Source organism: Rhinopithecus roxellana, chromosome 5 (assembly GCF_007565055.1).
Source record: "Rhinopithecus roxellana isolate Shanxi Qingling chromosome 5, ASM756505v1, whole genome shotgun sequence".
In the NCBI taxonomy this organism is placed as follows: Eukaryota; Metazoa; Chordata; class Mammalia; order Primates; family Cercopithecidae; genus Rhinopithecus; species Rhinopithecus roxellana.
In genome coordinates this window covers 43,345,595-43,358,126 of record NC_044553.1, presented here as the reverse complement: position 1 = coordinate 43,358,126, position 12,532 = coordinate 43,345,595, and the positions used below count along the sequence as shown (strand labels likewise).

General features: G+C 33.8%; 1 protein-coding gene across 4 annotated transcripts in view; it reads left to right on the top strand.

Moving 5' to 3' along the window:
• Positions 1 to 12,532, top strand: part of RFX7 (regulatory factor X7) — a 170,599-nt gene that overhangs the window by 119,848 nt on the left and 38,219 nt on the right. For all 4 annotated transcript variants that reach the window (XR_004057279.1, XM_030930413.1, XM_030930415.1 and 1 more), the window contains exon 5: positions 387 to 509. Coding sequence is in view for 3 of the 4 variants with exons in the window: in XM_030930413.1 (XP_030786273.1) it covers positions 387 to 509 (123 nt within the window). In the remaining variant the exon portion in view is untranslated. The remainder of the gene's footprint in view (positions 1 to 386; positions 510 to 12,532) is intronic.

Sequence of the window (12,532 nt, the reverse complement as noted above, 5' to 3'; positions counted from 1 at the left end):
TTTGAGAATGCTGAGCAAATAGAAATAAGCAATTTTTGTATAATTTTGTTTTAAAATTTGATGATTTGGTAAGTGTAGGCAAATGAACAGGCAAGTACATGAGCAAATATCCACTTAAATGTGATATTTGACCAAAACAAATACTTTGTCAGTGCTCCATCACCTGCATAGGGAGGGATGGAGCAGGGGAGTAACTTCAGTCTTACACTAGCTGTAGAAAACAGCTCACAACCATAGCTGGACAATTATCTACTAGATTTCCTAAGTTTGGTTTGGTCGTTTATAGCGTATTTGCAAACAGTTCTTTAGTGGAACATTTAGGCCTTGCTCAAAAATTATTAACGAATTGCTATCTGGTCGGCTAAAACATGTTTTTATTCTATTAGTGATCAGAATGCCATGTCATCTAGTCGGGCACAACAAATGCATGCCTTTTCCTGGATTCGGAATACCCTAGAGGAACATCCGGAGACTTCACTGCCCAAACAGGAAGTCTATGATGAGTACAAGTAAGTACTGTGTGTAATATGGCATGCTGATATATTAAAGAGGTAAAATACTATACTTGGCCATAGTGACTTGTTTTATTATTGGTGAATATCAAGCTGGTATATGGGAATTACACTTAGAAGTCTCTAAAGATTCATTTCAGCTCTAAGCTTCTGTAGTAGCATGTGTAATAAAGGACAGGATTAATGAATAAAAGGATTTCTGTAGAATTCTTCAGGATAACAGGAGGGAGGTCAGAGAGTACAAGGACAGTGGTATAGGATTGGTGAATAAAAGGATTTCTGTAGAATTTTTAAGTATGATAGGAAGTGTGTATCTGAGGTCAGAGAGTACAAAGACAGTGGTATAGGATTGGTGAATAAAAGGATTCCTGTAGAATTTTTAAGTATGATAGGAAGTGTGTATCTGGGGTTAGAGAGTGGAAGGCAATAAATAAATCAATACATAAGGAAAAACTAAAACATGATTTTTCACTTGGACTTTTTAAAGGCCCTTTTCATGAATCTAAAAGTCTTCTAATTCTTCTCCATACCAAAGAATATTGTATATTATTTATCAAGGACAAGAGAGTTCAGTGACTTGCACATATTAGACACTCAAATTAGGTTGCATTTACAATTTATTTAAATCCAGGATACAAAAATATAGAGGCTGATGAGCCCTTCGGGTTAGAAAAAGGTTAATAGGTGCTAAATATAGTCTCATTTAACATTTTTATAATTGATTTGGAAGGAGGAATTTATTCCAGCAGAGTAAATAAAACCAAATTTGGGGGCATACTGAAGTGTCAAACCAACAAGCATTAATGTGTTGTACTTGCAAATTTGGGGGAAAAAGTGTCAAATAAGTGCTATTGCTAACCAGTATAAGGTAACGCAAAGGAAACTGTATTTACTGAGATTATTGGTATCTATTCACAGTTCTTACTACCTCACCAAAAGAAACACAGTGGAGCTAGAAGAAAGTGTAGATAAAAGTATCTGAAATGATCAAGAGAACAAAGTTAAACTGAAGAACTCTAGATTTATTTTCTCTTTATAAAGGTTAAAACTGAGAGTGCATGTGATCCAACTTGTTCATTCATTCAGTCTACAGCAATCCATTGAATACCTATATGCCAGACCCTGTGATAAGTTCTCAGGATAAAATTGTAAAAAGACACAGCCCTTGCCCTTATTAAGCATACACACAAACACACACACACACACACACACACACACACACACACACTTAGAGTAAGCATGGATTCTTCATTAAATTCAAGTTAGTTAAAATAGAACCCTCTGAAACTTCAAAGAAGCAAATTTGATTTCAGTAAAAGGTTATAGAAATCAGGTAAACTTGTATGATATGTTGAAACTCTGGATTGAAGATCAAGAGAATAGATTCTGTCATTAAACTTGTGTGATGTAGGCAAGTATTTTAGCCAGTCTTTGTCAATTGGTTCATCTATAAAATGAGGCACTTGAAGATGTATGAGGTTTCTTTTTTGTTTGTTTGTTTGTTTTTTGAGACAGGGTTTAATTCTTATCACCCAGGCTGGAGTGCAATGGAACGATCACAGCTCACTGCAGCTTGAACTCCCACCCCTACCCCCACAGGCTCAAGCGATCCTCCTGCCTCAGCCCTCTGAGTAGCTACTACTATAGGCACGCATCACCCTTCCCGGCTAATTTTTGTTTTTGTTTTTTTGTAGAGACGGAGTTTTACCATTGCCCAGGCTGAGGTTTCTTTTAGAGCTAAAATTCTAAAGGTTTTCTGAAGTAGGGAATGTTAAAGGACTAATTATCCAAAGATGTCTTGCTGGTTTTCCAAAGGGCACATTGGGCAAATAAATGTGTGATGTTTCCTTAACAGACTAATGAGGGAATACAAGGTATTCATGTAGTTTTTGAAGTGATGACTTTCCACTGCACCACCCTTCATACTACCTCAGAGACAGCACGCTGCATTTGCGGAAGGGTGATCCTGGCCCATGAAAGCAGTCCTTATATTCCTGAAAGTTTTCTGCCTTTGGCAAGACATGGTTATGTTTTCCTATAATATTTGAATTTTTCCTTGAAATCTTTTTCATAGATTCCCATCAATTCTTATGATTTTTTTTTTCTAAAAAAAGTTAAAGGGTTTTTTAAACAAAAGAGACCGAAAACATCGCATTGTTTGGGAGTAGTGAGAACTCCAATTTTGAGCAATTAATTTACAGTTCAGTAGAGAGCAACAGAGATAAAAGAAAGTCATTTAGATAGGCTACAGTTTAAAAAGGCATTAGCAGGTAAGGGAGAGTTTTTATAATAGCATGATTAGGAAAGAAATGCCAGTGTGTTCATGGAATTGGAGAGAATTATGCTAATGATAATTAATAGAGTACTATACACAAAATATCTGAGTCTGGGCATTTTAGTTCAAAAAATTTCACTATTTCACTTATTTACTGTAGTATTCCCCATAGCATTTCCACATAGTAGGCACTAATTTCATAAGAGTGATTAGAGTGGAACCTGATCCCTGACAGTGATAATAAAAGTTGTGTTGTAACAGACTTTATAGGTCTTCCACAGTGTTCCTGTCCTCTTTTTATAGATGAAAACCTTGAAACCTAGAGAAGTTAAGTGACTCTACCAGTGTAACAAAACTAGTGAGGGGCAGATCTAAGACTAGAACTCAGATTTCATGTGTGAGTTCATAATAGGTTAAGAAAGTAAGCTTGTTAAAGTTGAGTAATATCAAATTGAGTGGGTAGAAAACATTGGATGAGTAGTTAGAAATACTGCTCATATTATTTGGCCAGGACTTCCACTTAGTGTAGATAATGAATAAGCTGCTCAGAGTATGAATTAGTTTACATATGGTTAGTATACATGGGTACAAATAATGTGGTTATTGTAAGAGACACAGCATAATAACATGACGTGCTAGGAAGAAAGAATGTTGGTGTTTCCATAGAATTATAGCATGTAGAAGCTTCAAGTTGTTCTGTTATTTGATTGTGCATTGCCTAAAACCATAATTTGCCATTTAGATTTAAATAATTTGAAAGAGATTAAAAAATGTAGAAACACTACAGAAAGGCAAAATGTAGATCAAAGTATTAGAAAATAGTTAAAAGTTTTACAATTTTGTTGTCTAAAGTAAACTAAATAGAATATAGCTATATATTTTAAGAACAGGAGTTTTAAATCACAGGAGAGATTTCAGTTAGACACACAATCATTAGGCACTCATTATCCTGTTTAGAGTGCCTAAATGAAATTTCCCGAATAAAAACTTAACGTAGAATGATCAGTCTTAAACTGATTCTGTTCTCAATATTCAATGAAAGAAATATGAAGTATTCTTTTAAGTTACTCCTGTTGTGTATGGACCCTTTTATAATTCATTTCAGTGTATTTAGATGTATTTGTGTGAAAATCTTTTAATAGTCATTAAAAGTAAAATCCCTTTGAGGAAAAAAATGAAGATGTAATCTCAGACAGTAAAGACTGGCTTCTTTTTAACTGTGTTTTCATGCTAAATTAAGATAATACAAATAAAAAACTTTAAGGAGCTTTCAGTATGCAAAGACAGTTTAATTTACAAATGATTTTGGGCTTTTTTATTTGTTGAAGCTTTTGAATTCTAATATTTATGTCTTCAGGAAAATTATTAGTGCATTGATTTTTACACTATTTTTCTAATTGTAAAATGTATATTCATCATGAAAGTTTGGGCAAATAGTTATAAATGTATAAAGAAGAAATACAGCACCTGTAATGTCACTATCTGAAAATAACCATCTGGTTTTATTTCCTTAATAGTTTTTCTAATGCCTTCTTTAATGTATACATTTTGTTGTTTAACCAAATTTGGCTCCACTGTTTATGCAGTTCTTGGGTGAGAGGGTAGTTCCAAATAGTAATGCAGTGAACATCCTTGGCTGTATAATGTAAATTATCAAAATTGGGATTGCTGGCTAAATACTGTTATTTATTATTCACTAAATGCATTTCCTTCTGATATGTTTGTTCTAGCCTTTTACATGTCCATTTCGTAATGATTATAAATCTTTATATATTAAAGACATAAATATTAAAACATAAATGTTTTTTCAAGATTGCTGTTTGTTAATTTTAGTTAATTTTTAAATAAGTAGTCTGATCTGTACACTTTTGTCACAGCTTGTAACATTACTATTATGCTTAGAAAAAACTTCTCCATGCCACCAGCTGCTGAATACTCACGTATATTTTTCCTAGGTATTTTTTTATTTTATTCTTTATATATAAGCCTTGAGTCTATCTGTGATTTATTTTAGTAAATGCTATTAGATAAGGTACTTACTTTAATTTTTTTTAAATGGTTAACTAATTATCCCAGCTTTTTTATCGAATAATTTTTCTGTCTTAACACTAATCTATAATGTACCTTACTAAAGTCTTCTGGATTCAGTTTTCTTCCTTTATGTTCTCTGTTCTTATGGTAATACTCTACTACTTAGATATTTTAGCTGTTACATGTTTAAATAGCTGACAGGACCAATATTTCCTCCTCATACCTCTTTTTCACAAGTTTTCTTGGTTTTATTTTCTGACCAGTTAATTTTTTTTTTATAGGAAGTTGCAAATCACTTTTCTTATTTTAAAAAGGAAACCCTAAAGGGATTTTGATTCAAACAAATTAACTGAAAATTTTAGAAAAATTAACTACAGGCCGGGCGCGGTGGCTCAAGCCTGTAATCCCAGCACTTTGGGAGGCCGAGACGGGCGGATCACGAGGTCAGGAGTTCGAGACCATCCTGGCTAACACGGTGAAACCCTGTCTCTACTAAAAAATACAAAAAAAGCTAGCCGGGGGAGGTGGCTGGCGCCTGTAGTCCCAGCTACTTGGGAGGCTGAGGCAGGAGAATGGCGTAAACCCGGGAGGCGGAGCTTGCAGTGAGCTGAGATCTGGCCACTGCACTCCAGCCCGGGCGACAGAGCGAGACTCCGTCTCAAAAAAAAAAAAAAAAGAAAAAAGAAAAATTAACTACAGACTAGAAATATGTTTCTTAATTTACATGTTTCTTTCATGCCCTTCAGTAATGTTTTGCCTTTTTTCCCTCAATTAAGTTCATTTATTTCCTTATTTAACATATTCCTTGGTAATTTCTATTATTCATATTGTGAAAAATGTTTTACTATTTGTTTTGGTTTATAGGAACTTCCTAGATTTCTGTTATTTTTACGTTGTACATTTTATATTTACTGAATTTTGTTTAGTCCTTATTTTTCAGTTGTTACTTTTGACTTTTCTAGGTAGTTTATCCTGTGTATCTTCTTCGTTGTCTTTACTTTGTTATTACATTTAATAGACTTTCCTTCCACTTTTGCATATAGCAGTGATAGGCATCATTTCCTCTTACAGTCAGTTCACCAATGTTAAGTATATATCACTTACAGTTGACCAAGACATTATTTTCTTTTTAATAAGAAGTGAATATTGATTGAATTGAATATTCATTAAATATTTTGGCATCCAAGTGAGATTATTTTGCAGTGCTTCTTATTTGACCTGTTGATGTGATATATTTTATAAAGATATTACTTAATATAGGCCGGGCACAATGTCTCATGCCTGTAATCCCAACACTTTGGGGGGCCAAGCCAAGAGGATCACTTGAGGCCAGAAGTTTAAGACCAGACTGGGCAACAGAGCAAGACCTGTCTCTACAAAAAATTAGCCGGGCATGGTGACGTTGCCCCGGTATTCCTAGCTATATGAGAGTCTGAGTTGGAGGATTGCTTGAGCTCAGGAGGTGGAGGCGGCAGTAAGCCATGATCACACCAATGCACTACAGCCTGGGTGACAGAGTGAGATCCTGTCTCAAAAAAAAAAAAGATACCTAATATAAACTTTTATTTCTAGAATGAATGTCCTCCTCATGTCAAGATGTGTTATTTTGTAGTGTACCATTGAGTTCTGTTTTCAAGTATATTATTTAGGAACTTTGCATCTATATTCATAAATGAATTTGGTCTGTAATTTTCTTTCTTTTTATGCTATCTTTGTCAGGTTTTGATATCAGGGTTAGGCCAGCTTTGCAAAATGAATTGGAACTCTTTCCCTAATTTTCTGTGCTCTGGAACAGTTTATATAGCATGGGACTTATTTGTTCTTGAAAGTTTTAAAGAACTCAACTACAAAACCATCTAGGCCTGGAGCCTTTGTTGGAGGTAATTCTTTGACAATTTTTTTTTTTTTATTATACTTTAAGTTCTAGGGTACATGTGCATAACATGCAGGTTTGTTACATATGTATACTTGTGCCATGTTGGTGTGCTGCACCCATCAACTCGTCAGCACCCATCAATTCGTCATTTATATCAGGTATAACTCCCAATGCAATCCCTCCCCCTGCCCTTCTTTGACAATTTTTTGTGTTTTACAGTGGTTAGGTTTTTACTTTATTCATTGATTTTGGTCATTTGTTTCTCTCATAAATTTAATATATTTTGTATCTTATATGCTTTTTGATATTTCTAGTTTTGTACATTGAATTTTCCTCTTTTTTCAAATTTCACTTAACCTAATTTATTTTTTTGACTTTTCTTTTTTAGACAAGTAAAATCTGCTATGTTTTATTTTCTTGTCTGTTTTTTTTTTTATTTATTTATTAGGTGCTTTTATTTTTGTTCCTTCTAGTTTTCTTTGGTTTTTTTCTTACTTTTTAAATGGAATGCTTAACTTTGTTTTCATTCTTTCACATTTAAGATAGGAACATTTATATCTATGAATTTGCCTCTCATTATAGTTTTGGCTATATTCCATTTGATATGCATATGAGTTGTTATAATTGCCATTATTTTCCAATAGTGTGGAATTATTGGTTTGCTTTTTTCTTTGACCTAAATTAGAAGTTTGTTTTCTTTTTAAATTTTTCATGTGTTTGAGGGTTTATTTCATTTTGTTTTGTTTCACACTTTCTTATTTTTAGTTTTATTAAATTGTGGTCAGAGAATGGGGCTGAGTTTCTGATATTTTTATTGAGATGTACTTTCAATCTAACAAATTATCAATTTTTAAAATATTTTGAATTCCATTTCTATAGCTCTTTATAGTCCATTGATTCCACTAAATCAACTTTTTAATATTTTTCAAATTCTGCAAAAAATTCTTTTTGTCTGTTTACTCAGTTGAAGATGAGCAGTGTGTTAATCTCTCACAAAAATGATGTGAGAAATTCTTCATCACAGTTCCTTGCTGTATTTTTTATAAGTTTTGCTTTACAAATGTTAGGACTGTTTAACACAAAAGTTTCATGATTCTATATCCTTAGTAGAGTTTCAAGAAAATTAATTTTAGGCAAATACAAGTACATTTAAGAAAATTAGGGCCGGGCACGGTGGCTCAAGCCTGTAATCCCAGCACTTTGGGAGGCCGAGACGGGCGGATCACGAGGTCAGGAGATCGAGACCATCCTGGCTAACACGGTGAAACCCCATCTCTACTAAAAAAAATACAAAAAACTAGCCGGGCGAGGTGGCGGGCGCCTGCGGTTCCAGCTACTCCGGAGGCTGAGGCGGGAGAATGGCGTAAACCCGGGAGGCGGAGCTTGCAGTGAGCTGAGATCCCGCCACTGCACTCCAGCCTGGACAACAGAGCGAGACTCTGTCTCAAAAAAAAAAAGAAAATTAACTGTATTACAGGATAGAGAGTCTTCAGCTACCATTTACAAATGGCTTAGGAAAATCTTTACAAATTGTATCCTGTGAGAAGCAGCCACATGTTGTACCATGGCCAAAAAGATAAACCATAGGAAACACCATCAAAAAAATAACAAAACCAGAAATGTTCCGCCCTTCTACAAAACCATGATAATGTCAGATACCTCAGCCTGAACTATGCCAAGTAGACACTGCAAGATCTTTATGAATTCCTAGTTTTAGAAATACCATAACTTTTTTTAGATCTCTTCACTTTGTATTCATTGCTATCATCACCTACCCTGGGGGACTGCTTTGTTTTCAGGGCAGTGTCCTCTCCAACTTCCTGTTATAAAAATTTTCAGACATAATAGAAATGTTGAAAGTATATTGTAAGAATATCCATATTCCTAAGTGTTTCACATCGGTTCAATAGTTTTTTTCCTATACCATTTGTAAGTAAGTTGTGGATATATTTCTCCTGAGAATAAGGACAATCACTTTTATAATACTTTGAATACATCTAAGAAACTTAACATGAGTTCTATATAATTCATCTATTACCTGATTTGGAGCTTTTTTTTTTTTTTTTGAGGTGAGTCTCACTCTTGTCACCCAGGCTGGAGTGCTGTGGTGTGATCTCAGCTCACTACAACCTCTGCCTCCCAGGTTCAAGCGATTCTTCTGCCTCAGCCTCCCCAGTAGCTGGGACTACAGGCATGGGCCACCAGGCCTGGCTAATTTTTATATTTATTGTAGAGATGCGTTTCACCATGTTGGCCAGGCTGGTCTTGAACTCCTAACCTCAAGTGATACACCCACTTCGGCCTCCCAAAGTGTTAGGATTACAGGCGTGAGCCACTGCGCCTGGTCCTGTTTTTAACATAGGAAAAAATAAGTTACTCTTCTGATCCATGAACATGGGGTATCTTTTTGTTTACTTAGATCTTTAATTTCTTTCAAGGATGTGTACATCTTGAACTTCTTTTGCTAAATTTATTTCTAAATATTTTTTATTGAAGTGGAATTATTTTTAATATCATTTTTGGATTAGTTGTTGCCAACATATAGAAATAAGAATGATTTTGTATATTGATCTCGTATCCTGCAATTTTGCTCACCTTTATTAGCTCTAATTATAGGTTTTAGTGTATTTCTTAGGATTTTTTGTTTATATATTTCATCTGAAAATCGAGATAATTTTACCTCTTCTTTTCTAATCTGGATGTCTTCTCATTTATTTTCTTGTCTGATTGCTGTGGCTAGAACCTTCAGTATAATGTTGAATAGAAATGGTAAGAGTGAATACCCCTTCCTTGTCTTTTGCCTGAAGAGGAAAGCTTTCAGTCTTTTGCCATTAAGTATGATATTATCTATGGGTTTTTATAGATAGCCTTTGTTAGGTTAAGGAATTTCCATTTTGTTACTAGTTTGTTGGATATCTGTCAAACATTTTTTCTGCATCTATTGAGATGATTATATCAGAGGTTTTTTAAATGAACCAAATATAGTGTATTATTATTTCTCATTTCAGGGGTAAATCACACTTAGTCATGACATCTAATCCATTACATATGCAGCTGGTTTCAATTTGTCAGTCTTTTGTTAAGGATTTTTGCATCCGAGGGATATTGGTCTGTGGTTTTCATTTTCAGAATGCTTTTACCTGATTTTGATGTTGGGATAGTGTTGGCCTTAATATAATGAGTTTAGAAGTATTCCCTTCTAAACTATGAAAGAGTTTATGAAAGATTGATTACAATTCACCAGCTAAACCATCTTGGTCTGGGCTTTTCTTTGTAAGTACTTTTTAAGTTACTAATTCAATCTCTGTTACTGGTCAGGTTATCTATTTCCTTTTGAGTCTATTTTAATAGTTTGTGTTCTAGAATTTTGTCTCTTTCATGTATATTATCCAATTTGTTGTCATACAGTTTTTCGTAGTATTCCCTAATAGTACATTTTGTTCAAAGTCAGTAGTAATACCTCCTTTTTCATTCCTGATTTTAGTTATTTGAGTCTTTTCTCTTTTTTTCTTTTTTTAAACTTGGACAGCTGAGCTAAACATTTGTTAGTTTTGTTAATCTTTTCAAAAAAACAATTTTGGGGCTTACTTTTTTTTCTAATGTTTTTATATTTCTTTTCACTAGAGTCTTTACTATTTCCTCCTTCTGCTTGTTTAGGAGTGAGTTTTCTCTTTTGTTTCTAGTTTATTAACCTGAAAGATTAGGTTATTGATTTGACACCTTTCTTGTCTTTAAATGCAGGCATATGTCCCTATAAATTTCCTGCTAAGCACTTCTTTGACTACATCCCATATATTTTGATATGTTATGCTTTCATTTTTATCTCAAGTATGTTCTAATTTCTCTTGTGATTTTTTTTGATCCATTGATTATGTAGGAATTTAATTTTCACATACTTGTGAATTTTCTTTTCCTTCAGTTATTGACTTCTAGCTTCTTTCCATTATGACCACAGAAAATATATTGTGTGATTTCAGTTCTTTTAAATGTATTGAGTATGATATATCCTGGAGAATATTCCATATGCACTTGGGAAGAATGTTTTTTGTGCTATTGCTGGGTGGAGGAGTGTTCTGTAGATGTCTTTTAGGTCTAGTTGGTTTATAGTGTTGATCAAGTCATCTGTGTCCTTATTGATCATCTGCTTATTTCTATTCATTATTGAATTGGAGCACTGAAGTCTGACTGTTATTGCTGAGTTGTCTTTTTTTGTTTGTTTTATGTATTTTGGAGCTCTGTTGTTTGCTGCATAAAAGGTTATGATTGTTACAGCTTCCTGATGAATTGACCATTTCATCTTAATGTCTTTGGTAACAGTTTTCTTCTATTAGTATAGCCACTCCAGTTCTCTTTCAGTTACTTTAGCCATGCTATATCTTTTCCTGTTCTTTTATTTACAGCCTATTTGTGTCTTTGAATGTAAATATGTATCTACTATATAGACAACGTATAGTTTGATGATGTTTTATTTTAAATTCACCCTGCCTTTTAACTAGAGAATTTAATCCGTTTACATTTAATGTAATTACTGATAAAGCAAGGTTTACATCTGCCATTTTGCTATTTGTTTTTTATATGTCTTATGCCTGCCTTTGTTCCTCTGTATCAGGTGGGGTCCTTGAGGGAATCCACCACACAAGTGAAATAATGACAATTGTTTTTGATGAGGATTTGCAGAACACTCCAACTACTTTATTTCCGTGAACACAAGACTGCACTGGGAATATGCGGTGTTAGTTTTCAAGGCTCCTAATGGGGAATGAGAGATCAGACTAGGGCAAGTTAAAATGGCACAAAGCTATTCTTACTGTAGTTGAGCCATTTTTCTTAAATAAATGCTCCCCAGTTTGCTGCAGGTCTTTGGTTAATTTCCAGAGGTTTTTCATTGTTTTATGGAGGAGTCAGTTTAGGAATTTTACTCTGCAATTCACTGATATCAGCATACTAAATATTTTAAATCCCTAAATGTTGGTGGATCAGATAATGCTCAGTTCTAGTTGCCATGCTTTATTCAAAAATTAACTAAAATGATCCAGTAAATGAAATAGCCATTTTAACCATAAGAAATAAAAACTATAAAAACATAGAAGATTAAAGCCTTTATAAAGACTTTCTTATGGTCTATAAAAAGCATAAACTATCAAAAAGACTCCTTACAAATTGTATTTAATGTTTCCCTCTGCTACAGAAGAAAGCCCCAAAGCATTTATTTTTCAGGAGAAGGAGGACTTATACAGGGGAGAAAGATTGGACTTGGAAAGTAGCTATATGTATATAAATTTGAGTCCTAATTTATTTAGACATATACTGGGATTTGTATCCATGAGGAAGTCCTTAACCTTTAATGTTTGCCTACTATCCTTTTGTAAAATGGAAAAATATGCTTTTTTTAAGATTAAAAACTGTATATATGAACTAGCTGAAAAAAGCCATCAAGAAAGTAATCCCATTTTTGTTAGCCACACACACACATACACACACACACACACACAAAGAAATCCTCAGAATACACTTAACCAAGGATGTGAAAGACCTCTACAATGAAAACTAAAAAACACGAATAAAAGAAATTAAAGAAGATACAAATAAATGAAAAGACATCCCGTGCTCATAGATCAGAAGAATTAATATTAAAATTACCATACTACCCAGAGCAATCTACAGATTGAATGCAATTACTATCAAAATACTGATGGTATTTTCACAGAAATAGAAAAAAAAGACCTTAAAATTTACATGGAAGCACAGAAGACCCAGAATTGCCAAAATAATGCTAAACAAAAAGAACAAAACCGGAAGGCTCACATGACCAGACTTCAAAATATACTGCAAAGCTGT